Below are 26,187 nucleotides of genomic sequence, written 5' to 3' on the forward strand. Positions count from 1 at the left end.
CTCTGTGAGGCCAGTAGAACAAACAGGTTCAACATTATCCAACAATGTACAGTAAACTTCATCGTCAAGATTAAGCCCTAAACACCCCTCATGCAGCGGTAAAGCTAAATAAAGGTTATACCACATCATATGACAATATCATACAGAATGATGATACTCAGATTCATGTAAGTGAAAGTACTAATATCACATTTTAGAAGTACAGGTAAAAGTCATTTACATTTTTATTCAAGTAAAAGTACAAAAGTTTTGATATCAAAATATTCTCAAAGGAAAGTACAGATTTTTGTAGAATATACAGTGTATTATACAGTATATATTACTGTATTTTAATAATTTATAGATGAATGCATATATCACTTTAATGTTGGAGTGGATAAAGATGGGACTTATTTTAGTTATGTTATATACTGCTGTGTGACTTAATCTGATATTTTGTATTAATCTGAATCTGTAAACCAACAAAATGTATCATATAATTGTGGTGTAGTACTGTACTCAAGTACATTACTTGAGTAAATGTGGCTCCACCAAATAAATATAAATAAATATTCCAGATGCTTACAGGTTATTTTATGATGTTTTTTTTTTTTTTTTAACCAAAATTCAGTCTGACATTTGGTGTCTATTTGAATACTGGGGTCTCCACTAAATATACAGCATTGGAATTTTTTTTTACTAAAAAGTATAAGAGTATTATTAATCAAACGTACTTAAAAGTACGTAAAAGTCCCCATTATACAGCATGGCTCCTTTCAGAATGCCATCTTATTATATTATATTATACTATATTATATTAGATTATGTTGTGATATTATATTATATTATATTATATTATATTATATTATATTATATTATATTATATTATATTATATTATGTAACTGATGCATTAACATTAACACCATATTGACTTATAGTTGGTTTCCATTAGAGACTATTTATTTTACTTTTAAAAGTAGTGGGTAGTTTAATCGATGACAATGCATCATATTTCATAAACTGATAATGATTTTGGATGAATAATCTACATCTGCAAGGTATCCAATACTTATGGGGTAAAATAAATGTAGTGGAGTGAAAATGACAATATTTCACAGTAAAATGTGGTGGAGTGTAAGTATGAAGTAGAAACTGGAAACACTAAAGGTGGTGAAAATGTTTAGTATAAAAAATATTATAAAAATCTGATTGCAATATGACTGATGATGATGTACACCAACAAACCATTTACCAAACCATGCAGGGCCTGTTTCAAACAAACACGACAGAGGATTCCAAAAAGTAGAGAGCAATCAATACTTGCCATAAAGTCCAATGACCCTGTGGAAACACAAGCCCTATATGTGTCTGATGCCGCCCCCTCATGGAGGCTTAATATACTGCAGTCAGGATGTTTAAGGCTTGCAGAGATCAGTCACGTAACTGTTTAGATGTACTGAAATCGAGGATCCGTGACACGACAGCCATCACACATAAACTGCATGGAATTTATCTGACACCTGTAGTTACATGATATGACATGTAGATCCACATTTTACATACAAAACATATAATCAGTTTATAATGTATGATACATTGTAACAGATTTAACTATCCAACAGCAAGTTACAGCCTAATTGGCTCCACCTCCACTGCAACATTAACTACAGTATTACAATGCTCAGTAAGTTAATGCATCAGTAATAATGATCTAATCACATAATCTACCTTAATAATTATAATAATATAACGCTCTGAATTAAGGCAATAATAGTTTTAATTTTTACTATAATTTAATTTATACTTTAATTACATTTTGCTGATATCACTTTTACCTTAATATAACTTTACATACAGCATATATGGAGCATTTTTACACTTAGGTAGTGCTACTTTTACTTAAATGTCTTAATACTTCTTCTGTCCCTGGGGGTCCAGGGGCCTCAGAGCTATTTTTGTCTTTTGCTGTTTGATGAGCAATAATTTAATATTACTGTGGTCTAGTGCACAGAAAATGACCAGAATTCAGATATTACAATCACTTTTCATACTCTGTCCCTTTTATCAGCTGTTAGTTCATGGCCTAATGTTTGTGTACTTGGAGATCATGACATAAGGTTAACGAGAACTGCTGGGGCAGCCTGTAGAGTATAAATCTGAGCAGTTTTCATCACTTTTTGTATTAGCCCGAATAGGGATTATAAGTGAGACATGGCCTGGATGTCATCGTTTAACTGTCACCTGCATGTCACGCTGTGCTATGCAACTTCCTCATATTTTGCAGCTTTGACAGATTTCAACGGACACCCGCCTCATCCTGCAAGATAAACAGATTTGACAACCAATAGGAACACGCGTTTTCAGACGCGGGTGCCGCCTTTACATGACATACGTCAATTTGAGCCAATCATCAGGCTCGGCGACGCACCTCCCACCCGGAGACGGATTTCCGAACCAAGTGTAGCAAAATAGCCTCCTGTACTTTGTTTACGTCCCGTTGGTTAGCTGACAGCTGTAGTAGCACTTTACCCACACAAACAGCCGTGTCTGCGTGTCTCTGCTGGTCGCCTGGAGCTTCGCGAACTTTAAGCAGGGCGTCCTGGATGTCTTGGACGGGATGTTTTGTTGAATGACGGGGAGCCGTTAGATGCCGACAGGAGGATGAACTCCATCACCGGTCGGGTTCTCTCCATCCCCGCCGCCTCTGTCACCAACTCTGGAGCTTCATCCTCTCGAGCCTTACATGTAGAGCTCACGTCCCAGCAGGTAAATGCAAAGCCTCGTAGCTCATGTTAACATAAACTACTGTCAAATAAACTCAGGAAAAGTTGGAGAGGACCGCCTCAGTGTGTTGTACTAGTTTACAGCGTCAGTTCTAACTGCTGCCTGGAGAAACACGGCAGGCCTGACAGGCTAGCTAGGTAGCTAGCAACTGTTAGCTTGCAGTTAGCTAGCTAACTGGAAATTAATGGAAATTGACTGTGACTCTAGACACACTAAAACCATTCAGGCTGGTGTTTGGCATTTTTGAGCCCAGCTCCTTCAGTGTGTTGTCCTGTTTTGAGGGTTTATATCATTCTAAACGTTTAAATGTGTGCGAGGCTAGCATGCTTCGGCTAATGGGAACTTGACGTTATGTGAACAAGCAGGTGACAGCTCAGTTTAAGGGAAACGCAGCATATGGAATCACTGCGCTGTTATATCGTCTCATACAGATATTTTAGTGTGATTTGAAAAAGTGTCGAGACCATACACCATTTTCATGTATGCTTAGTTAAGCCATACTATTTGGAAGCATAAAAACCACCCCCCATCCATTCATTCATTCATTTGGAAACAACATGTAAAAAGTTGGCAGTTGACAGTTCATTCATGAGAGCTACCGACCTCACACTGTAACTGTCAAAAACAGACTCTAGATATTGATCACAGTGAGAAACAGGCTATCTTCATTAGGCTGAGAATTGCTTGAATATTGTGCAGCTTTAAGAGCCCACATTTAATCTGCTCACAGCTTCCAATCGGCATGCACATCTACACTTAGTTGCCCGTTTATTAGGTACACCGTGCTAACCCCTGCAATAAATCTGCTTTCATGAAGGTTATAATGTTCAGACTTTGCTGAAAATGTTTTAGGGAGGTATTGATCCAACTGTGATTATTCTGGTGGGTGTAGTTTTGTGGCGCTGCTGAATTTGTATTACGTTATCACGAGAGAGTATTCTAATATTTAGCCTTCCCTATTTTATAGAAATGTGGTGGACAACTAATGATTATTTTCATTAATCTATCAATCTTTTTCTCGATAAATCAATTAGCTGCTCATAAAATATTATAAAATAGTGAAAAATGTTGATCAGTGTTTCCCAAAGTCCAATGTGATGTCTTCAATTGTCTTGTTTTGTCCTCAACCCAAACATATTCAGCTTACTGTCAGAGAGTAAAGATATAAAAAATATTTACATTTGAGAAGCTTAAATCAGAGAATTTGGACGTTTTTTAACAAGATAACTCAAAATAATTGTCGATTGATTTAGACTAACTGTTACAGCTCTAGTGGACATATTTAGGGCTACAACTAATATTATAGTTGATGAGCTGTCGATTAATTGATTAATAGTTAAAACATCAGAAAATGGGGAAAAATGTTGATCAGTGTTTCCCAAAGCCTAAGATAACATCCTCAAATGTCTTGTTTCTCTCACAACCCAAAGGTATTCAGTTTACTGCCAGAGACGAGTACAGAAACAAGAAAATAGTCACATTCAAGAAGCTGAAATCAGAGAATTTTGACTTTCTTCCTTTAAAAATTATGCAGACAATTAATCAAATACCAAAATCCGCTCAGTATGTTGCTCCACATTCACAGCAAAGGTGTGGGAATCAGTTGACTTTAGTAAACTGTGAAACTGTGAGTGTAACTTATCTCAAATCTCTTTTGCTGTATCAGCAGCCACATGTTTTCATCAAGCTGTCCTGTGGGGTCTTGCATATTGGTTTGTAATGTTTGTGTCACTGACGCAGCATGAAGTTCAGCTTTCAATCAGACTGGCTTTCTTTACTTAGTATGACCTACTCCGTACTCCATATAGTAGGTCATACTAAGCGGTGATGCAGGGAGAACATGCTACTGTATATTTGGTTTCAAAGTGTATAATTGCATTAGATGGATATTTAGTGTGGGTGTTGGTTCAAACTGTGTCAACAGGGTTAACACATTCCATTCTTATTCAGATTAAAACAGACAACCCCATTTGCTCTCTAAAGGATCAGTTTACCCAAATTACAACAAATGGTGGTGTATGTTGTGTGTGTTGAGATTTTTAATTATTGGCCTCTGAATCTTTTGCAGCCACCCCAATACAGTGGAGATGAATGGGTCTTTGTTTGTGTTCTTCATAGCACTGTAAACTTACATGTGAAAGATTTATCTGCTAAGAAATTCCATTTACTTGATATTAGCGCCATTGTACTGGCTGGGCAGACATCTCAGACACAGAGACCTCAAAATATCATCAGATAAAAAATCCTCACCATTTTTATCCTCAGCTCTTCTCGTACATCATTGATCTGTAACCACACAGATATCATCAGGGTATAAGGCTGTGACCAGTGCATCGCTGGTTGCATGTGCATTTTGGCTACATGAGCACTAAATCTTATTTTACAGCTGCAGGTCACACACACACACACACACACACACACACACACACACACACACACACACACACCAACTAGATGTTTAAATTTAGATGTAAAACTATCTTGATTGATTGTGTTTGATTGCATATTTTCACACACATCCTTCTCTGGCTCCATGATAAAAACACTGTCACAGCAACTTTGTCCTGCCGGCCATTTTTTAAACGCAGAAAGGAGATAATTAATGTGTGAGTTTTTACTGAGGGCAACTTCTGTACTTAAACCCAGTGTGAAAACTGCTATTGTTCATTAGAACAACTTAAAGCCAAACTCACACTGAGCATTAAAAGTGTTTACTCTGATTTAGGATTGTGTGATGTGGTAATAGGAATGTACTGTAATGTGATGGTATTTTTAGATAACTGTTGGTAATTTACACACAACAAAAGCTGATCCAAATCATTGTTTGTTTTTTTAATGGAAAGAATAGAATGTTATGTAGGCTATTACTTAACAATACAGGGTTCCCCCTAGCACAGTTTGATGGGAGCCCAGTGCCTGTGTGGACTAGCAACAGACCGGTTGCAGCAATAACTTAGGGTGCTATAGTTTCTGTGATAATATAATCATGGCCAGAAAAGCAGAATTGAAAATTTGTAAAAGCCATAACACAGATTTCACATGGTTGTAGATTGAGTTAGTGCTAAAAGGTGGCTGGAGATGTGAAAATATAAAAAATGTAAATGTATATGTTAAAGTAAAATTCCCAGATTCTGAGGCCCGGTGGGGGTGGGAGGGGTCAACTTAGGCTGGGCTTTCAATACATTGGGTGAAACCCTGCAACATCATATTTATGTATTACCCAGCTCTGTTTTGCTGCAGTGTTCATTTTTCAGAGTTTAACTTTCTGACCATTCACAAGTGTTTGTTTTTAGCTTGATTAGTTTCACTAGTTTCAACCTCAGTAAAGAACATGCATTGCTGTGAAGAAATTGTTTCATAAAAAATATATATGTAGAGATGAAGTCTTTTTATTATTTGTTCTATGTTTAGTCTACTTGTGTAATGTTTAATTTACGTTTGTTTGTACAGTGTTAAAGTGAAAGTAGTTTTCAGTTATTATTGTGTTTTATTCCAAAAAGCTGAATTTATGATGTAACTGATAGTAGGCAGAACATGTGATTTTAAATATTGAATAAAATTATTAAGTTATTTCCCAATTATGAGTCAAGCTAGCCATAATTGGATCCCCCCAGCTCTCTGTACTAACAGAGGGATTACAGAACCGAATAATTCAATACAATCATCATCCAGTCTGTTTTTGTGATCTTCTATTAACTGTATTTTATGCCAGAAGAAGAAAGATGGCTCAGCATCACTTGATAACATGAAAGGTTTAATGTTATATCAAGATGTTTTTCATGGTATAAAAAAAATGTGCATGTTATTGTGACATACAAACCTATCACATTATAACAAGAAGCTTTTTTGTTTTAACAATACTGTTCTTTTTATAATATAAAATGTTTCACTCTATAATATGATAACTTATATTGTTATAATGTCAGGTTATAACAATACAAGTTATTATGTAATAACATTAAACTTTTTACATCATAACAAGATGAACAGTATATTGTAATAACCAAAGTTTCTTATTAAGAAGAAAACATGAAAATATCTTCTTATAAAATGAAAATATTTAATCAGAAAAACATCTCTCTATAAGAAGGAACTTTTAACTTATGACGTGATACTGATGCGTTTTTCTTTTTCTGGTGAGGCAGCAATAGACTTCCGTAATATATAACCCAAAAGACCATGTACAATAACGTTCTTCATTACTATATTTTTGCCTAAGGCAGCCATGAAACTGTGAAACCCAGAGTTTCAAAAAGCTTGTCAGGTCAGTTAGTATGTAAAATATTGTTCGTTATTGTTATATTTACTCCTCTTTGAGACTCTAGTGGAGAGACTTGACTGTCTACATGATTCAAGACTATGGATGGTGATTGCAATGTCACACACTCAGATGCCAGTTTATTAGGCACAGCTAGCTGAAACAATGATACATCAGTGTCAGTGTCAGTAAACTAAATATTAGAAATGCCTACCAAGAGCACCATTAAAACATTATAACCTTCATGAAGGAAGGATTTGTTGAATTCCATCAGTTTTAGTTAGCCGAGTGTATGTACAATATGGTTCTGTTTAACTGACTGTTTTAAGTCAGAGTTTTAATTTAGTTTGTCCATTTTCTAAGGGAATGGGACATTTGTATGTTGGAATTACAGATGTTCAGCAGAAAGCTTGTGACCAGCTAATCACTTTGTCACACTAATCACTTTATCACATGCCACCTTTTGACTTTTTGATCATATTATGACATGTGGTCAACTAATAATGGTCCTGACTTTGATCTTTGTCTGAGCTTGTAGTCATTAATAAGGGCTTTGATAATAGCGTGGTCTTATTTCTGAGAGCCCGCCTCAGTGCAGTAGTTTCACACTGTACAAAGTGTGTTAACAACCATTCCTCTCTGCCTGTGGTCCACATTAGCCCATTCAGAAATGGCACTGACATTTTTAAGTGGGGGGTTAAAAGTCCCTTACAGAACAATCAGTGTTTTTGTTTCTGAGGCTCTTAATCTTATAGGGAATCCCATGACTTAGATTTAGTCTCAGTATGAGTGCAGCAGAGAGGCTGGGCCTGCTGGTCAACACAGAGGTTGTGCTGTGGTGACGTGTTTGCCTCAAGCGTCAACTTGCCGAATGGCATGCATGTGGCTCTTGTGTTTCCACAAACATGCTGCCTTACCAAGAGTCATTTATTTTAAATCAAGATAATATTTTTTTATGAATGCAGGCACCAGATTCTGAGTGAGAGGTATTTGAATAAATGTTTAAACCATGCAGTTGTTAGGATAAGTATTGGTGGATTAGTAGTTCAGAGAGACTCCTGTGATAGAAGAGTGATTTCACCTCTTATAACGCAAGAGTTGCTCGTCTACCATTACTTCGATTGGTCAGTTTGTTTGTATTATTGTGTGACTATGGTGTTTTAAAGGGTTACTTTAGGTCCACCAACAAGTCTCAACTATAAGGACTGCTTGCTTGCCTGACCAGACAAGTGATATAAAGGAATTAAACTAAATCAAATGATTTTGACAATCGATTAATAGTTGAAGTCCTAGATTCTCAAACAAACTGTGGTATGTGTACCACTGGTGGTACGCAAGTTCCCTCTAGTGGTATGCGGAAGAATGTATATAATCTAATTTTTAAATGAAATAAATTAATTAAACACATATAATATGATCAAAATACTACAAAATTTCAAATGAAAACATGAGATCACTGAAATGCAATTTAAAATTCTTTTTTTCTTTCCTGTATTTTTGTTTCAATATCAGCCTGCGATGTAGTTAAGATCATGCACGTAGCACAGACATGTCATGCATGATCACTGGAAGTTATGAGCGAAACTAACACGGCAACATAGTTATTGGAGTCAATATAAAGAGACTGTAAATGAATGTTTCCAAACCGCTACAATAGTGCCTCCAAATGGGAAGTGTTATGAAGAGATGTGCAGATCAGGAGGAGAATAAATTGAGCCGCCATGTTAAATGATGTAATAAATGGCACAAAATGGTAAGGTGGTACTTGGAGAGCTCAATTTTTTCTGAGGTGGTTTGGAGTATTAAAAGGTTGAGAAACACCGGTTTAAGTAATTTTTCATGGAAAAATGGCAGAAAATGCTGTTTTTAGTCTCTCAGATATGGAGAGTTCCTGCTTTTAAACTGAATAGCTTTGGGTTTTATACTGACAAAACAAATATTTAAGGAAATGATCTTGGACTTTGAAAAACACTATTTTGACATCTTATAGACATTGCAGCCAGAAATGAAACATGACTGTTAACTCTAGTTTTTTGGTGGTCTTTGATAAGCGCCAATAAAACAGTTTGTACAAGGCAAGTAAGAATTGACCTAAGGCAAGTAAATTTCTGAAAATACAAAAAAAAAAAAAAACATTAACATTGAACCCTGTCTTATTTTCTTATATAAGGAAGGAAAGCAGGAAGGAAAGCAGGAAATCTTCATGTTTGACAGCATGAAAAATTACTTAAACAAGTGGTTTTCCTTTTTGTTGAGCCGTGCGCCCAAGTCACACAATAGTGCCTACAAACTAACCAATTGAGGCAACAGTAGACAAGCAACTTCCGTTTTCTGCAGGATAAAATTACTGATTATTTCTAAGAAGTCTGGTGGCTTTGGAGAGAGTGATATTTGGTTTATATAATGCCGCTTTCCCGCCAGAGTCTGATGGCAAGCTAAAGCAGTGAAAATATTCTAGATATAGCATGCACTCTAACTGATATTGCTATTTTAGGTGGGGCTTTTTTAGGTGTCTAACATGCATGTTGTAGCTGACCATGTCCACATCAGTACACCGCTTAGAGTCCTACACTGGTCCTCATGCTGCATCTCCAAACCGGTGGTGTACACTGACTGTGGAAGTATCTCATACAACCCCCACTTCAAAAAATACGACCTATCCTTTTAAGGTGAAATGATTTACTGGCTTTCATTTTGTGTGGAAAGTTATGTGTATATAAATGATGTCTTTTCCATAAAGGGCTCGTGATTTGTAGATTCTATGATAAATCATTTTAGAGCTGAAAACGTTGACACATTTCTCATGTGACTGTCATGACTGACCGTACCGGCCGAGTTAACTGGCTACGTCATTCTACCATGAAGATGTCATGCCCTTATTATTTGAACTGCTGATAGCAGACTGTCACAGCTCGTGCTGCCTCTGCATGAGAAATACCTGCTATTTTAGGCTGTTTATATATAGAATAGACATGATACTTCATTGATCTCGATAGTTATCTCTTCTCACTTGGCCTGGGACCCAGCAAGGATTCATTGAACAGCCTAGATAGTAGTTGCCCACGACCATCACATGATCAGGATGAAACTGCAGAATGCAACAGCTCTGAGGTCTGGTATTTGTTCTCAATCTATCCTCACCCTCTCTCCATCTCTTTCTGTATTTACCTCTGCCAAACAGAGACGATTGCGTCATCTCCGGAGCATCGCAGCCAGGAACATTGTCAACAAGAATGGCTCCCCACTGCTGGACACTTACTTCACCCTCCACCTCTGTATAGGAGACCGGATATCTAGAGGTCAGTGTAAACACCCCTCCTACCCACGCATACCTTCCACCCTGGCTCTCCTGAGAGCTGACAGTGGGTGACATCTCTCTGTCTGTTTTCCACATTCTCACATGTACTACATGTTAACTTTTATTATGCACATTATGTTACTCTGAGCCAGAAAATGCTTTTCAGCCCATATGAACAATGTAGCTTCTGGATGGTCAAAGTAGTGAAGGTGATCATGACAAATGTGTAGAGCTGCAACAATAAATGGATGAATTAATTATTAATCAATTATCAAATTAATTGCCAACAACTTTGATAATCGAGTAATTTTGCAAGGAAAAAAGTTTCAAGCACCTAAAATGTGCATATTATCTAGTTTCTTTAATACTTAATGACAGTAAACTGAATATTGTTGGGCTGTGGACAAAAGAAGACATCTGAGGATCTTGGGCTTTAGACAACACAGAGCAACATTTTTCACCATTTTCTAACATTTTATGTACCAAACGTCCACTTGTCCAGTTGATTAATTCAGAAAATAATCAACAGATTAGATAAATTATTGTTAGCAGCCTTATAAATATGACAATCCAGATTGGTTTTAATATGCTTTGTGACAGTTAAATAATTCAGTGAGCATCTCAAGTCAAAGTGTGATTATCTTGGGCTGAAAAATCCAACCTAAAATACAAATTATGTGCTATTATTATATGATTTTTGACACTAAAATTTTCATCTATAATCACATAATCTGTCTCCCTGAGCTGATATTGTCATCAGTTTACACTCTATGTTTACACTCTATGGAGCCACGGCATGGACATTGAACCGGTGACTGACTCTGTGGGTTCTGTGGGAGATTCATTTAAAGGTTATCCATTCAGATGCCTTTTTAAAATGTTCTGCTCCCAGCTGTGAATCTCAACACGCCCATAATCCAACAAAGTCACTGTGGTGTCCTCACTGTGTGTTGAGCAGCTTCAAGAGTTTACTCTAGATGACATTATCATGACAGTGCTGTGTTGACAGATTTAAGCTGAGCTGAGCTTTTATGAATTTTATTTTCAGGTAGATTGAACCCAGTTGTTTGAGCATGAGTGTCTTCTACCTTCTTTTAATCAACATTCTTTGATCTCTTTCTAGATTTTTACAAGAGTGAAGTCATACAAGACTCACTGGTGAGTGTCCTGACTTAAACCTTCAAACTCTTCTTGTTTGCTTTCTGGGAGAGGGTTTGGATTTTATCATTACCTGCTGTCTGCTGCTGCACTGTGTATTAGTACACTGGCCATTATGTGCAGTGCCATAATGAAGGAAGACAAGCTGGCTGCTGAGGCTAGCAGTTCTACTTGCTGCCTGTAGCACATTTAACCACCACTGGATTTTACTATAAAATCACTTAAAGGGACAGTTCCTCACAATAAAATCAAAAATGTGTATTTTCCTCCTACTTGTAGTGCTGTTTATCCATCTAGATATCTTTGTTTTGAGTTGACAAGTTTTGGAGATATTAGTTGTAGAGATGTCTGCCAAATATGACTAGAAGCTGCGAATTCACTATGTTACGCACGCTGTGTACGTTCACTACGTCCAGAAGACAAAGTAAACTCACAAAATGTCTAGAAATGACATGTTCTCACACTTATTTTCCATTTAAAACAGAGAAATACAACCATACACCTTCTGAATTTAAGTTTCTTTCCTTTAAAGAACTAATGAGCTTAATTGGCTTGTTAACTCCTCTGAAAAAACACTAAATTCAAACTCGACAGAAAAACATTCAAAACTCACCAAAACCGTCGTTGTTAGTCTGTCCACCAACTCTGGTTTGGTCAAAATAAATCCTCACTTTACTATGTGGAGAGAGTCTGACTCTGCAGGCTGTTTTCCTCTCACTCGTCACCCAGCACAGCGCACTCATGGTCAGCTGAGTAGGTGTGAACTTCTCTGCTGGATGAGAATGCAGTGCAGAGCAGAGGCTGTCACTCTGCAGACTATTACAATAGCAGAATAAAATGACAAATATCACCCTAAAAATCGGGCAAAAAAAGCAATCGGTGATAGATTCAGCCCGCCGTCGACAGACGATATAGTCGTCCAATCGCCCAACCCTAGTAGAAACTTTTATCTTTCTAGCGAAGTAGCCCCGCCAACTGTATTTCTGTGCTACCCAGCTCAGTGCCTCTGACTGTCTGCCACTTTCTGAATACAAGTTTCTCTCTTTTACCAAACAAAGACACACTTGACAAATCACTGTAAAACATGCTTCATTTAAACTAAATAGAAAAACAAAATAAAACTCCCTAAAAACATTTTGTCCAGTCTTTGTACTGTTCCAGCAATCACCAGCTCTGGTTTGGTTGAACGAAATGCCTAATTCAGTCTGTTTCTACAGGCTCAGTGGGTGTGTACTGTGTTGAATGAGAGCATGTTGCTGAGCAGCAGCTCTCACTCTGCAAACCATTAAATTAGCAAAATAAAATTTTCACCCTTGTCACCCAAAAGTAACAGCTGGCGATGGACTCTGCTAGGCATTCATAACCAATGTATTTGTCCATTTGGCCAACCCTAGTTCTGATGTGAAGCTTCTCACAACAAGGTCTGTGAATTATCTTGAGTAACTGGGTCATGACTTCTGGAAAGAGGCATGGTGTTGAGTAGGGCTGCACAATTAATCGCAGTATTATCAAAATTGCAATATGGCCAAGTGCAATATCCTAATCGTAGAACCAAAACCAAATCGCAATTTTTTGAGAGATGGGATAACACGCAGCAAATGGGCCTCAGGTGGGAGTCAAACCAGCAGCCTCTGAAGACGACTGACAGCCTCAGTAAATGGGGGGCACGCTCTACTAACTAAGCCACAGGGGCGCCCCACAATATGGCTTCTTAAGCATATTGTGTAACCGTAGTGTTGAGTTTTCAAATCTATTTTTTGGTGCTTTGAGCAGCAAAAGCTGAGCCATCTAGTTCCATTACATTGTAGAGAAGGAAGACATCTCTACGGCTGATATCTCCAAAACTCTGCAACTCACACCAAATCTATCTAGATAAATAAACAGCACTACGCAGGCTAGAGGAAAAATGTATATATTCAAGTTTTGGGTGAATTGTCCCTTTAAATGAAAAATCAAAGCTACAGCGATGTTTTGTGAAACATGCTTCATTATCAGACTGTCAGAAAAGATTGTCAGACTTGCATACAATTAAATCTGATATGGATTATTCCCTTAAACAACTTTCTCGTTTGGTCTGTAAGCGTCAGTCAGTGTTGTAAATGACTCAGCTTTACATTACTACGTGATTCTTTGGCTGTTCCTGCTCTTATTTGCGTGGCAGATGCAGCTCTGCATGAATCTATAGGAGCAGCCAAGGCTAGCAAGCCATTACTGTCGGGCTTGGTGCCGAGTCATGAGCTGACCTAAGCTGCTTTCCAGGCACACTGTTCAGTTCCCTGAGCTCACAGACTATATAATGCACCGCAGGAGTCTTGACTCCTGTCATCTCTCAGCCCAGCTTCCTCCTGTTGTATTTAACATCCTTGCTGACATTCGTTCTCGAGTACTCTTTCCCGTCATCAGTTGTCTAGGGAAACGTTTCCTGTTGGTCTTCCTGTTTTCATTGTAACTGCTATGCCCCCTTCGCTTCCGCTTCTGGCTCTTACTAGTTCTGTTTTCTAGCCCCCCCCCCCCCCACACTCTGCCCTGTGGATTTTACTTCTGCTTCTGCTTTTCCTGCCTGTCCTTGAAAGTGACCCAGAGAGAGCAAGAGATTTTCTCCCTGATGGAGGGAAATGGTACATAATTAAATGATGTAAATGGCTGCAGTGCTTTCTAAAACCAGTGCTCAGTGCTGTCAGTCTGGAAGTTCAAGGACGGAGAACAAACTTCAGCAGGGATCAGACTTTAAGGTTAATGTGGAACAGAATGATTCAATTACTTTACAGTGGATAGAGATCACATTATGACATTAAATCTGACAGAGAGGTACCACACATATTCAGATACAAACTGATTACTGCGCTCATAAAAAAACCCCAAAACACACTTATAAACACTCATATAACACTTACATAACAGTAGCTCCAGTTTAAATGACTAAATTGAATAAGTCAGTTATTGTGCTGATAAGCTGTTATGTCGGTTATTAATGTATTCTTCACTGATCGTCCTCGCCAAGTGACTGCCAATCTTCACTTGTATGTGTGTGTGTTTCCCAGAATCCGACTTGGCGGAGCCTGGACTTTGGCATGCTGCCGGACCTTCTGGACACCTCAGTGTCATGCTTCGTGGTGAGGATCTGGGGAGGACAGGGGGACCAGTACCAGCTCCTCATAGAATGGAAGGTCAATCTGGATGGCCTCAGATACACAGGACAGCAGGTCAGCAACCACACACACGAAAATGATAATAGTAAGCATTATTTGTGTAGTATGTAACTTTTTTACATGGATCCCAGTGTGGTAGGAACTGTGCACAGGCTCTGTAGGGGGATATAAGTGGTGAGAGCAAATACTTGTATGTGTATCAAAAAGATTTGTCTACATATCCTTCCCTTTAAATCACATATTTTATCTTTTTACTTCAGTATGTACTGCAGCTCTCCTTCAAAAGTACATACTGTTGCATGGAGTATGCATACAATTGGGACATCCTATTGCATCATAACATTGCGTGTTGATCTTGGACTCTCTTGCTCATACATCCGTTGAAGTCTGTAGTGAAATGTAAAGTAAAAAAGAAAGTCTATCAGATTTGGAATGTAGCTAATAAATTGTCCTCTGTCTGTGCTTTCACCACGGCTCAGTCAATGTGAGAGTATTGTCGGTCAGAATAGCCAGAAAAGCACACTAGTTTCCACACTGCAAAATGTGACTGGACATCCTGGTATTTCTGGCATGCTGCATTTGACATACTATGTATTGGGACTTGCTAAATCTTTTTCTGGCATAAGAAATAGCATGGTAGTAGTATGGGTGTTGGAATGCACTCATAGCCTTTAAAATGTGCAGTATCTGATCAAAAACTGAGTTGTGTTACTATCTGAAAATTGCAGTACATAATTGTAGTCGTCATTCAATGTACAAACACAGGAGATGCACATTTTTTGTTTTTTACATGTGTTTTATAGTGTTTTATAATTGCCGTGGCTTAGTTTAAATACACAAAATGGTATAATTTTGGCGTCAGACTGTAACACTAGCACTCAAAATAGAAACATCTAATCAAATTAGGTAATACAGGACACACTAAGTTCATCATAGCACCAACATAATCTAGGTTAAACACTGAATTTTAATCATTGCTGCAATTTAGAACAAAATTATCAGTAGTAAAACATTTAAATAGATAGTTCAGATTATTAGAAGTGGGGTTCTATGAGTAGAAGGCACTTATCTATAGTCACTGCAGCACAGAGGCTAAGCAATGTGTTGCTGTTGACAGGGTCAGCAGCAAAATGTATTTTAGCCTCATAAAAAAATATGGGTCATTTATTATCATTAAGGTTAAAACATTATCCATCAGCTGTGACTCAGGCCAGCCTGAGTCCCATGTCGTCCCTTTCATTTTCCTGACAGGACATTAGCCAAAAGTATCCTTGAGTCCAAGCTAGGATAGCATGAGTCTTTCCCCCTGGCTCTCTTCCTCTGAGGAGTGGTCCATGACTATAGGTCAGGCTGACCTGACTATGTGTTTTTTCAAAGATGCTGTGTGCATTGTTGATCATCTCAGGTTTTGACTGTAGTAGTGCCGAAAGATAATAGATTAAAAGAGGAAAGTAGCAAAGTTTGAGGGAGGGACCAGCTGCAGCACCTGTTTCCATGGCATGTCACTTGAAGTGTACTCTATATTTAGAATATTGTCACTGCATTACCTTGCTGTCAGACAGCCTTTCTTTATACAAGCCAAATATCGCTCTCTCCAAAGCAACCATCGGAAAAAAACAATACTTGTACCACACAGAATGCAAGTTTTCAGTCTACCTCAGCCTCTGTTGGTTAATTGGATAGTTTGTTTGTGTTATTGTGTGACTAAAGTGTTTGAAGAAATTAGTTTGCATAATTCAGTAATAACTGACTGTAGATCCTCTACAACCCCACTTCAAGTAACCTAAACTATTCCTTTAAGTCAAACAGTAGTTTATTATCATCAAAACTGAGTCTGTGATCCTTGTGCTGAAGATCATAGGATAGAAGGTGGTTTTATTTATCATTTATAATGAGGATATAAAATGAGATTACGATGTAGTTCCCTTTGTGGTTGATTGATTGGTTGGAACTGTGATAAAAAACTTTAAATCATTTAGAATAGGTCTGATTCATTTTATTGTGATGTGATGCAGTCTAAAGTCTGACTTCACACTACAGTCAACTGTACATTCTTACAAGGTAAAATGATGGTTGTGACTGTACTACTACTACTTTACAATCACTTGTAAATTTTATAATTGAAAATGCAGTAAGCTGATACACTGGACAACATATGACATTGCTGTAAACAATAGTTTCCACTACTGTAACAGACAATCACACCTTGCAACATTTTGACAGTATCAAAGAGTGAGAAATGGCATTTCTTCCTCTATTCTTTCCTAATCATTCTCTTCCTCCAGTACTTTTTAAATGTATGACAGTGATGTTGAAGTAATTAGCAATTATTTTACCTGAGTAATGCTGTTAAATTCAAGGAAATGTTCAGTGTATGTTGTATCATTTGAGGATTGAACTTTTGAAACTCTGTTTTGAAAAATGAGCTAAAGCAACAATAAAAGAGAGCCATATAACTGACTGTTATAGCCATTCTTTAACAGTGAGACTATTTTCAAAGCTCGTAAACAGATAGCTCAGTCTCATGCACATCCAGATGCCCGCTGTCCTTTGTTCTTCCCGTCTCAGTCCCTACAATGAGCCTCTACTGCTTTGCTTTGTCTACAGATTCGATCCAGGAATCCAAATGAGATCATATTTGGATTGAATGATGGCTACTATGCAGCTGACTTTGATCATAAGGTACCGCCCATTGTCCATTTTCCAGAACTTCTGCATCATAATGGAATACCCAGTCCTAATCTCATTAGCTTTATTTGGACACTGTTTGGCATCTGCACTGAAACACTGACATGTGGCTGTTGCAGGATCAGTCGGAGCGGAAGAAAAACAGTCTGCTTCAGGTCGACCAGAGTTCAGTCAGGAACTCCTACAGTGTTTTCTCTTTGCTCAGGTAAGATCCATGCTTTGTAGCAGTGTTACATCATATAATCATGTCATTAGAACTCAGCTTTCATCAAATTTATTTCATCATCACAATGCAGCAGCCAAACTAACTTTCCTCTATAATCTTTTTTCTCATCTGTAGTGTGTTTAAACTCCTTACAAAGAATCTAAAACTGTATATTGGATTTAGCTCAACCTACAACTATTCTTTCTTCAAGTGGATCTTTTATTATTGTCTCTGCCAAACATAAGCAGTCTATTGCGTGTGACTGACTTTGTCAGATTTACATGATGGAGCAGATGATGGTTCATGTCATGCACACAGCGACCTAGACAGTAACAGTACAGTTCGATTTGTTTACATCTGCACCCCATGAGATCACATAAGATTCTGCTCCCTCTGGCACGATAATCTCAATAATATCTTGTGTGTAATGCACTGTTGTTTTCATATCTTGTAGTCAGTGTCTTATTATAAACATTATTTTTTTTTTTTATTTAAGAAAAGGTACAAAAATATTTGTGTAAGCTGTCAGTTAAGGTTCTTTAAAAAAACAAACAAACAAAAAAAGCAAAATTAGTGTCGGTCAAAATTAGAATCAGCAGGTCAGAATTAAAAAGAAATCAAAAATTCAATTGACCAAGAAAGTTGCAGTCGGTGCGTCTCAGTTTTTGTGCTCATTCATGACTGTATGTTCAAGGACCTTTTTTTTTTTAGATATACTAATATGCAGATGTTACCCTGTAAAAATGATGTAGATTTTAGGCTCAGTATAAGCAGCAATTTTGTTATTTATTTCTAGTTGTCTGGCCATGCTTGGACTTGTCCCATTCATTGTTTTTCATATTTATTTCATACTCTTAGGTGCACCCAGGATTCTCTGTTACAATACCGTTACTTTTCTCTGTGCATCTCAAAAAAACTGAGATGGTACTGCTATACCAAAAAACTTTACTTGAAACTTTGCAAGTCTTTGCTAATCAATTATGAATCAGTTAATTAGCAACTATTTTGGTAGATTAATTAGTTTAAGTAATTTTCAAGAAAAGAATTAAAACTCTCTGATTCAAGCTCCTTAAATGTGAATATTTTGTGATTTCTTTAGTCCTCTATGACAGTAAATTGAATATCTTTGGGTTATGAGATAGACATTTGAGGATTTATTATTGGGCCCCTGGCAAACACTGATTGACATTTATCAACATTTTCTGACATGTTATAGACCAAACAACTAATTGATTATTTGAGAAAATAATCAACAAGGACAGTAATGGTTAATAACAGCCCTAGTGATGTGATTAGACCTTCTGCTGTTCTGTGTGTTGCATATTTGTCTTGGGCGTTTGTACTCCAGCAGATGGTGCCACAGGAAAGCCTACAACTGTCTTGACTCATTATGAAGGAAGCTCTGTTGGCCTCCAGTTTTACTGTGGTTTACATTGTTCTATATTTCTTAGACACAACGGGACAAAGGTATAGAAGATTTAAGCAGCCTGTTCTCATGAAGGCTGCTCATCATTGGGCCACTGTTACATTTTAGATTGTTATTGGAGTACTGATGATATTGAGTGTGAAACTGTTGCAGTACAAATGTCCACCACAGGAAGGAGACAGAGATTTGCTGTTTGCCTGTTAGAGGGGAACCCTGTTGCAGTAATTCGGAGTTGAGACGACATAGGCACTTCTGGCGTCTGTTGACAAACACAGCCTTGTTTGTTACATTTATATTTAAATGTGGTTGGATGTAAACACCACTTTCAGCATCACCAGAGGGCTTCCCCCGAGGGAAACCCACCGTTAACCGTTCCCTGCAGATCACTTAACAATGTAATTGCATCCAGTTTTAACCCCAAAAAATGTATGTCTGGAAGGGTAAAGTTAGACACTTTCAAAATAAGATCAGCATCCTCTCATTAAAAGCATTATGAGGGCTTCCACCAACATTTTCCTACTATAAGAATTAAATGGGGGGACTTAAATGCGTCACAGGCCTTTGCTGTGTCAAGAAAAAGGAGTTATGCCAAAGCTGGCTGAACTTTAACGGTGCTCCCTCATCTAGAAGTGGTCATGGTTTGTGTTTATATGAGGGGATACATTGGCTCCCCAGCAGTTCGCAGGAGAAATAGCCCACTTTGAATCATAACTTTTATGACCTCTGCTCTCGCCTCTTCTATTATTGCAGCTTTCTTCCACATCCTCTTCTCTCCACATCCAGTGGGACTTTAACACAGTTACATTGATCCCCCTCTTCCCACACACTGCTCTGCCTGCAGCTCCTCACCCCTGTCAGAGTATTTCCTTGGCTCGGTGCACTCATATGCACATGGTTTATGATTATGTACTGTAGAATGATTCATCAGATACTGTACACTCCAACAGGGATTATCCTCCCACCCCCCATGGTACATAACCATATATACCACTCAGTTTCTGACCCGCACTGCTCAAAGTGCATTAACTCTCTGAAGCATTCAGGTGGAGTGCGGCTTGTGGAACGTGCTTCGTGTTGAAATTTCTGATTTCGTTGTTGGCTCGCTGTCTGGACGTGGTTGCATGCATACATAAATGATGTATAGAATCTGTGTTTATTTGCCGCTGGCACTGCACCGTGCGTTGACTTATTTTCACCATATAGTGATGTGAAAAATAGCGGTGGATGATGGGAGTGTTGTGATTCACAGCAGGGAGTTGTACACTCAACAAAGCATGTAAATGGATAACACCTATAGTTGTCTAATTTTCATTGTGCCTCTTCCAGAGAATTTGGATTAAATGTCTTTTTTTTCTTCAAGAACAGTGATGCATGTCCACATAGGACACCCACAGTGTAACATATTCTCACCCAGCTCCCTGCCACTGACTCTGCCTTGGCCCAGCGCAGTGCTTTAATGGAAAAGGATGAGAGGCTCTCTGCTAAAAATGCGCTGGTCTTGATTAATGATGGTAATTTGTCAGCAGATTCACAGTCAGCTTTTCAGCCTGGCTCTGCCTGACAACACCCATCGCCTGTGTGAGGAGCATGGCGATGTGGGCTAGGAAGCACAACATGTTCTCAGATGGAGAGATGAAGAGGGAGCGTACAGATCATCAATCAGCAAAGTCTTGTCTCTTCCAGGCTAAGATGGAGGCTTAGCCACATCCTATGTGGAGCTGGGCCCCTGTCTGGGTAGAAAGAAAAGCCAAAGGGACAGTGATGAAGATGAACCAGCTGTTCAAAAAAGTTGTTTTTTTTCATTATGTAGACACTATTAATACAGGTTCAGACATTCCTCAACCTCCCAATTCCGCTCTCCTGATTTACCAGGGAATGGTTTGATGTGTGAGCAGGAAGAGAAGAAGAAAGACCTGATGGGACTGGCAGGAGAAGTGACTCACTTTGATCATTCTGGACTAGTTGCATATTAACAAAAAGGAGTGGTAGGAAGACTGACACAGTGGTTTACTGTTCCAGTTTAAAATGCTCAGAGGCCATCTTTTATGGCCTCGTGCTCTTCACCGTCACATTCAAGTGGTGTGTAAGAGGAAGCACTTGAGTCGCCCCTTAGTTCTTACTCACAGCTCTCTGAAAGCAAAGAGTTATACACATACTTTTAGATGTTAGATAGTGTTTGTAATAACAACAAAACCATTATGGATGCTGAAAGTTGAAGTTTCAGTGTCTGTTTCCCTAAAATAAATCACTAAGGTTTCCCTTGAAATTTCATCTCAGGATGCCTTGAGGGGAAAAAAGTAATGGCTTAGGATGTTGTAAGAGAAAACTCTTTAATCTCTATCACTGGGTAGCACCAACAAAAATTAATTTAGTCTAAGATTAGTTCTAATCAGAACTGAACAAGACCAGGTTTAAAATGAGTAAATACAGATTCAAAATTAAGCAGAGCTCTGTTGCACAATGTAAAACTAATTTCACTTCAGTAAATAAAGATTTATTGAAGTAAACTTAAATTTAGTAGAGTTAAATCAATATGGAGAAGTTTTCTTACCCAAAATTGTTCAAGAAAAAAGATGGTTAGCCTTGTTAGGCTGCTCATGATCACTCTCTTTCCATCTTAAAAAGCAGCCATTTTAACGGTTAGACCTCCTCAAGTGTATGTTTAAAGGTAATACTGGATCTCATTTTAAATTTTGGTGAATTAGATTAGATTTAGAGTAAAAACGAAACTGAGGTTTAAATAGACGTATAATCTTTCTTCATTTTAAGCTAGTTCAAAGGTTTGATGCAACATAATTTAAACTTAAACCATGGTTTAATCTGATTTAAAAATGAATCCTTCTTTGTGTAATTTAGTTTGGCTGTAGCTACTTAAGGATTCCCTTTTTAAGAGAAGGAGGAGATGCCAAGACACATTTTCAGGACAGGGACAACCCACTGGACACTATCGAGCGATCCTAGCAACTTTGTATCCAGAAGGTTAACATAACTCTCTCATATATTTACTTAGTGAGCTATATTGTTTTGCTGAAACTCACCAGTTTTTTGTCGACTTCTGTGGTTTAATTATCTCCTCTCTTGCTGTCACAATAATATACAAGTTACATTACAATACAAGTATACAAGTTACAATAATATACAAGTTCATTTCACAGCAGATTTCTCACTTTGATCTTGCCAGTTATTTCTTGCCACAACTTCTGCTTGAGTGCATTTGCTATTGCTCTGTTAAAATTACTTTGGTTTGTGTGTGTTCTTTCCATAATATTCAAGGAGAAGAACATTCTCAACCTCTGTATGTACAGTTTGACCGTCTTTCTTTTTGTTTTGTCTTTGTTGTCCAAGAGAAACAAACACTAATTTTGGTGTAAAAATGGTACAAGTGTGTTATTTAAGCTAGCAACTGACAATAATGCTGTCTAGTAGCATTATAGATGGAATGGAGTATTTGCTGTGTTATGACAGTAACTGCTGTTAAAGCCTTAGTCTAAATGCTTAGGATAAATAGACAACCTACGAGACTTCATACAACAGTCCTAAGTCAACCCCTCAACTTAGAGAAATAATGTGCTTAAGGGACAAATTTAAGTGTGAAACTTGAGGTGGTTCATGCCCCGGGCACACATCTATTGTAACAGTGTTACATGTGTCGCATGGTAAACATTGTTGTGGCACAACTTTGACATTTCAGCATCGTGACATTGTAGATTGAGCCTGTCTCAAAGTCCCGGAGCCGAAATGGGAAACTTTCCTTTCCCCACGATGATCAGAGCCATATGTTGGTTGTGTTTCAAGATTTACTTTTGTGTGTTCCTGTGTGGAGTATGCATATATGTACAGTATGTGTCAACAGAAGCAGTGCACAGTGGTGATGAGCTCTGTTAGGGGTCTCTCATGCCCCAGAGGCTGTTGAGGTGATAATGCCTTCCCACAGGCAGCCCCTGAGTTCTTCTCACCTGCTGGTTGGATGCTGCAGCCGCAGCTCTCAGCCACTGGATGTAGTTTTGTTCCCGTGTTAACCAGGCAGCTGGATCTGAGTCTACGGCTGACCCCGAGGTCTCAACCGTCAGCAACTAGGCTGCAGAAAGAAAATAACTGCCAAAGCTTTAAATCATCACGGAGGTATGGATGTGGATGCTCTTGTTTTCGTTTCACACCTCTGGAGTGGGCCAACGCGGCAAAATCAAAGCACACATGATTTAAGAAGAGTTCCAAGATTGTCTTTTTTCGATGTAGGCAGTGGGCCTGCAACACATTTTTCAAATCAGATTACATTCTCTCAATGCTTAGACATGTCGACCCTCCGCTCTCACTACCTGCCTGATTCTTTCCTCTTCCTTGTTTTTCCCTCACTGTGCCCAGTGTTGCAGATTCTTTATTACTTGCCGTGCAGTGCTGTCTATTGTTATCTCTGCTTGTTGATGTTGGATTCAGTCCTTCCACCTCTAAAATTGTACACCAACTTAAAACTACTAAGCCTTAGCCTCCCTTGTGTCTCGTGTTTTCTTTCTTGTCAAAGACAGACAGTCTTTGACTAATAGAACTTTTTATGAGGTTTTTGTAGATAAAACCCTACTTTGTAGCTAAGCCTTTTTATTGTGTGTTATTTGGCACACTACACCAGTTGGCCTTGACTAACAGTTTGATATTTTCAGTCTAAAACAGGGGCATGGAGCTTCCGCTCATGACTAGGAGTGCATGACCCCTGTTTGACCCTTTTGAAACCAAAATTATCTTTGCTCAAGATCTCTTTGGATTCCCTGCATCTCTGTTGTAGTTGTCATGTAAACACAGCTTATAGCAACTAAGCAGATCCCAACAAAAAAAATAAGCCTGGGGGAGTCAAAGTCCAATAATCTTATCTTCCATTCCATGTAGACGGAGACAATGTTGAAACTGGGTGAATAGCAAGTGGTTAAATTTGTTGACATACTTTGACAGTGAGATACAGGCAGAATTTAAAAGTGTTGTTTGTTGTGTTTTTCCGACTGTTCCTCTGTCTGTTTTGTCCCCGACGGAGGTGCGAGAGCGCGGCATTATCTTCAATTTATTGTCACAAAATATCTCAGAGGTTGTTTTGAATGACTTCATAGGCTGCCCTGTTCCGCTGGCTGTGGTGTTGGGTTATGGTTGCTGGCGATGAATTCGGTACAGTCAGTAGTCCTTCACCTTACATCACACGATACACGAGCAGCGGGCTCGCTTGCATGTGTTGAACAGCTGGGTGGCCAAGCACAATACACATAATATTCACTACATTTAGAACAGTCATTCCCAAAGACTGTTTAGGTAACCAGATAAATAAGACTGAAATTTAAGGTTTGTATCTAAAGCTTTTATTGAGCAATTAAATGTGTATGTCGTTTTACTGTTGAGAGAAAAAACAAAAGTCTGTTCATTCTGTCTAAATGTACTTATTTTGACTCATTTATGGAGTTGGCTAAAATGTCCTACACTAAATGAAAAAGTACTAAAATAAAACTTGTAACTTAACCATTATTAACCAACATTTAGAACACAGTAGGGTTGGACTGATGGATGATTCCATCGTCCATCATGATACCTGACTGTCATCGTCCACTGAGCCCTCTACCATTGTAACTTTGTGATTTAAAAGTGCCGCAGGACTGATAGTTATGTATTTTAATGAGGGTGAAAAAATGAAGGATGAGGTCATTATAATGGCACCTTGCACCCGATTTATGATATCTGTTATATCATCATTTCTCTTGATGTTTCACTATGGACAATGTGCCAGTTTGTAGACATCACCCAACACTAGTACACACTGGTTGTGATGTGGTCGTGGTTTGAACAATTTAGCCTTAGTTTAGACAAATTAGCACCAGCTAACACCTTCATGGGAATGTGTGGAACAACACAATCCTAACTTTTGTGTCTTTTAGCACCCCACAACTGTTTGGTAAGGCTGGGGCTCCAAATAATTGCCCTTCCAGAGGATTTCACTCTGTTCAACCATATCCAGTTGTCAAGCAAGTACATGTCGGGCAGTGATTAGCCTACAGTAATTACGCTTGTAATCTGACTCCTGCTACTCTGCGTTGCAACTCTGCTGCTGCTGTGTGGAGCAGATATTTTTATTTTCTAATTGTAGCATCTGTTGTCAAACTAAATATTGGATGCTTAGATGGTGGGGATGGTGGCCCTGTAATGTAATGGGTGGGCTGGGGAAGGTGAAGCATTCCATTCTTTTTATTGATGAATTCACCGGATTTGAATGAAAATTTGTGATAGGAGGTCACCGTGCATTATTGCCTGGTTTGCTAGATCCTACCTGTTGCCTGCAGCTTTTCCTGTCCCCTTTTTCTTAGAAACAGAAAGCTCTCCAGTGATATAGGTAAGGACAGCTGAGTGATAAAGCTAAGTTTTGCTCCTTTTCTGGTGGAGGCAGCGAAGGACAACAAGGACAACTTCTGCAACTCTTTTGCCCCTTTTTCACCCATACACTTGTGCTGCCTGGCAGTTTGACTCAGCCCGTCAGTCCAGCACAGCAGAATTTGCATTTGCACCTGCTTGAAGGTCTCTGCTTATCTGCAGTTGAGCAGCTGTAACACGATGGATAAACAGTCATTTCCTAAAAATTCTTCACAAAACAAAGTCCCCTGATATTATATTTTTTTCTGAAAGCTTTTACATTTTACTCTAAATGTTGAGTTTTCATCCATGCTAACTTAACTCCTATACAGCTGAAATCGAACATGAAGCAGTAAAAATAAAGCAGATCCAGTGAGACAAGCTCCTCTACTGGCAATGGAAAAGGAGGCAGATGGCTATTTTTAGTGGGTTTATCCGTTTATTTTAGCATAAAATTGGTATAATAAGACTGAACGGTTTCATGTGACCAGTTTCAGCTGTTGCATATTTATGTGAATTGACATCTTATTATTCAGATGCCCCTGTTCACAAAATAGTGTTACATGAGGCCTTAAATGTGGCCCTCTTGATGTTTTCCTCTTAGTTCCTCTCAGAAGAACAACAGTGTACTCCCAGGTGTCTTCTTCAGAACCCAGATCTTTCTCTGGCTTATCTTTGTGAGCCAGATGACACATCTGCATTCACTGATTTCTTCTCAGCCCTGATTGCAAAATTGTGGAATCTGGATCACAACACAGCATTTACCGTAAACCATGGCAAATATTTATTTCGAGATAATCAGTAAGGTAAATGAACAGAAAACAGGAGACCTTGGTCAGAGAGGCTGCCAGGTCCGCTGCCCTGTC

At 38.4% G+C, this 26,187-nt stretch overlaps 1 protein-coding gene across 1 annotated transcript in view; it reads left to right on the plus strand.

Annotated features, from left to right (window-relative positions):
* Positions 1–2,428: 2,428 nt before the first annotated feature.
* The window catches only part of uvrag (UV radiation resistance associated gene), a 141,027-nt gene continuing 117,268 nt past the window's right edge, over positions 2,429–26,187 (plus strand). The window contains exons 1-6 of the mRNA XM_084730548.1: positions 2,429–2,746; positions 10,204–10,321; positions 11,444–11,478; positions 14,520–14,681; positions 17,235–17,309; positions 17,435–17,520. Coding sequence (XP_084586674.1) covers positions 2,642–2,746; positions 10,204–10,321; positions 11,444–11,478; positions 14,520–14,681; positions 17,235–17,309; positions 17,435–17,520 — 581 coding nt within the window. The 5' untranslated portion in view covers positions 2,429–2,641. The remainder of the gene's footprint in view (positions 2,747–10,203; positions 10,322–11,443; positions 11,479–14,519; positions 14,682–17,234; positions 17,310–17,434; positions 17,521–26,187) is intronic.

This window comes from Lutjanus erythropterus, chromosome 11 (assembly GCF_056507025.1).
Source record: "Lutjanus erythropterus isolate fLutEry1 chromosome 11, fLutEry1.hap2, whole genome shotgun sequence".
NCBI lineage: Eukaryota > Metazoa > Chordata > Actinopteri > Lutjaniformes > Lutjanidae > Lutjanus > Lutjanus erythropterus.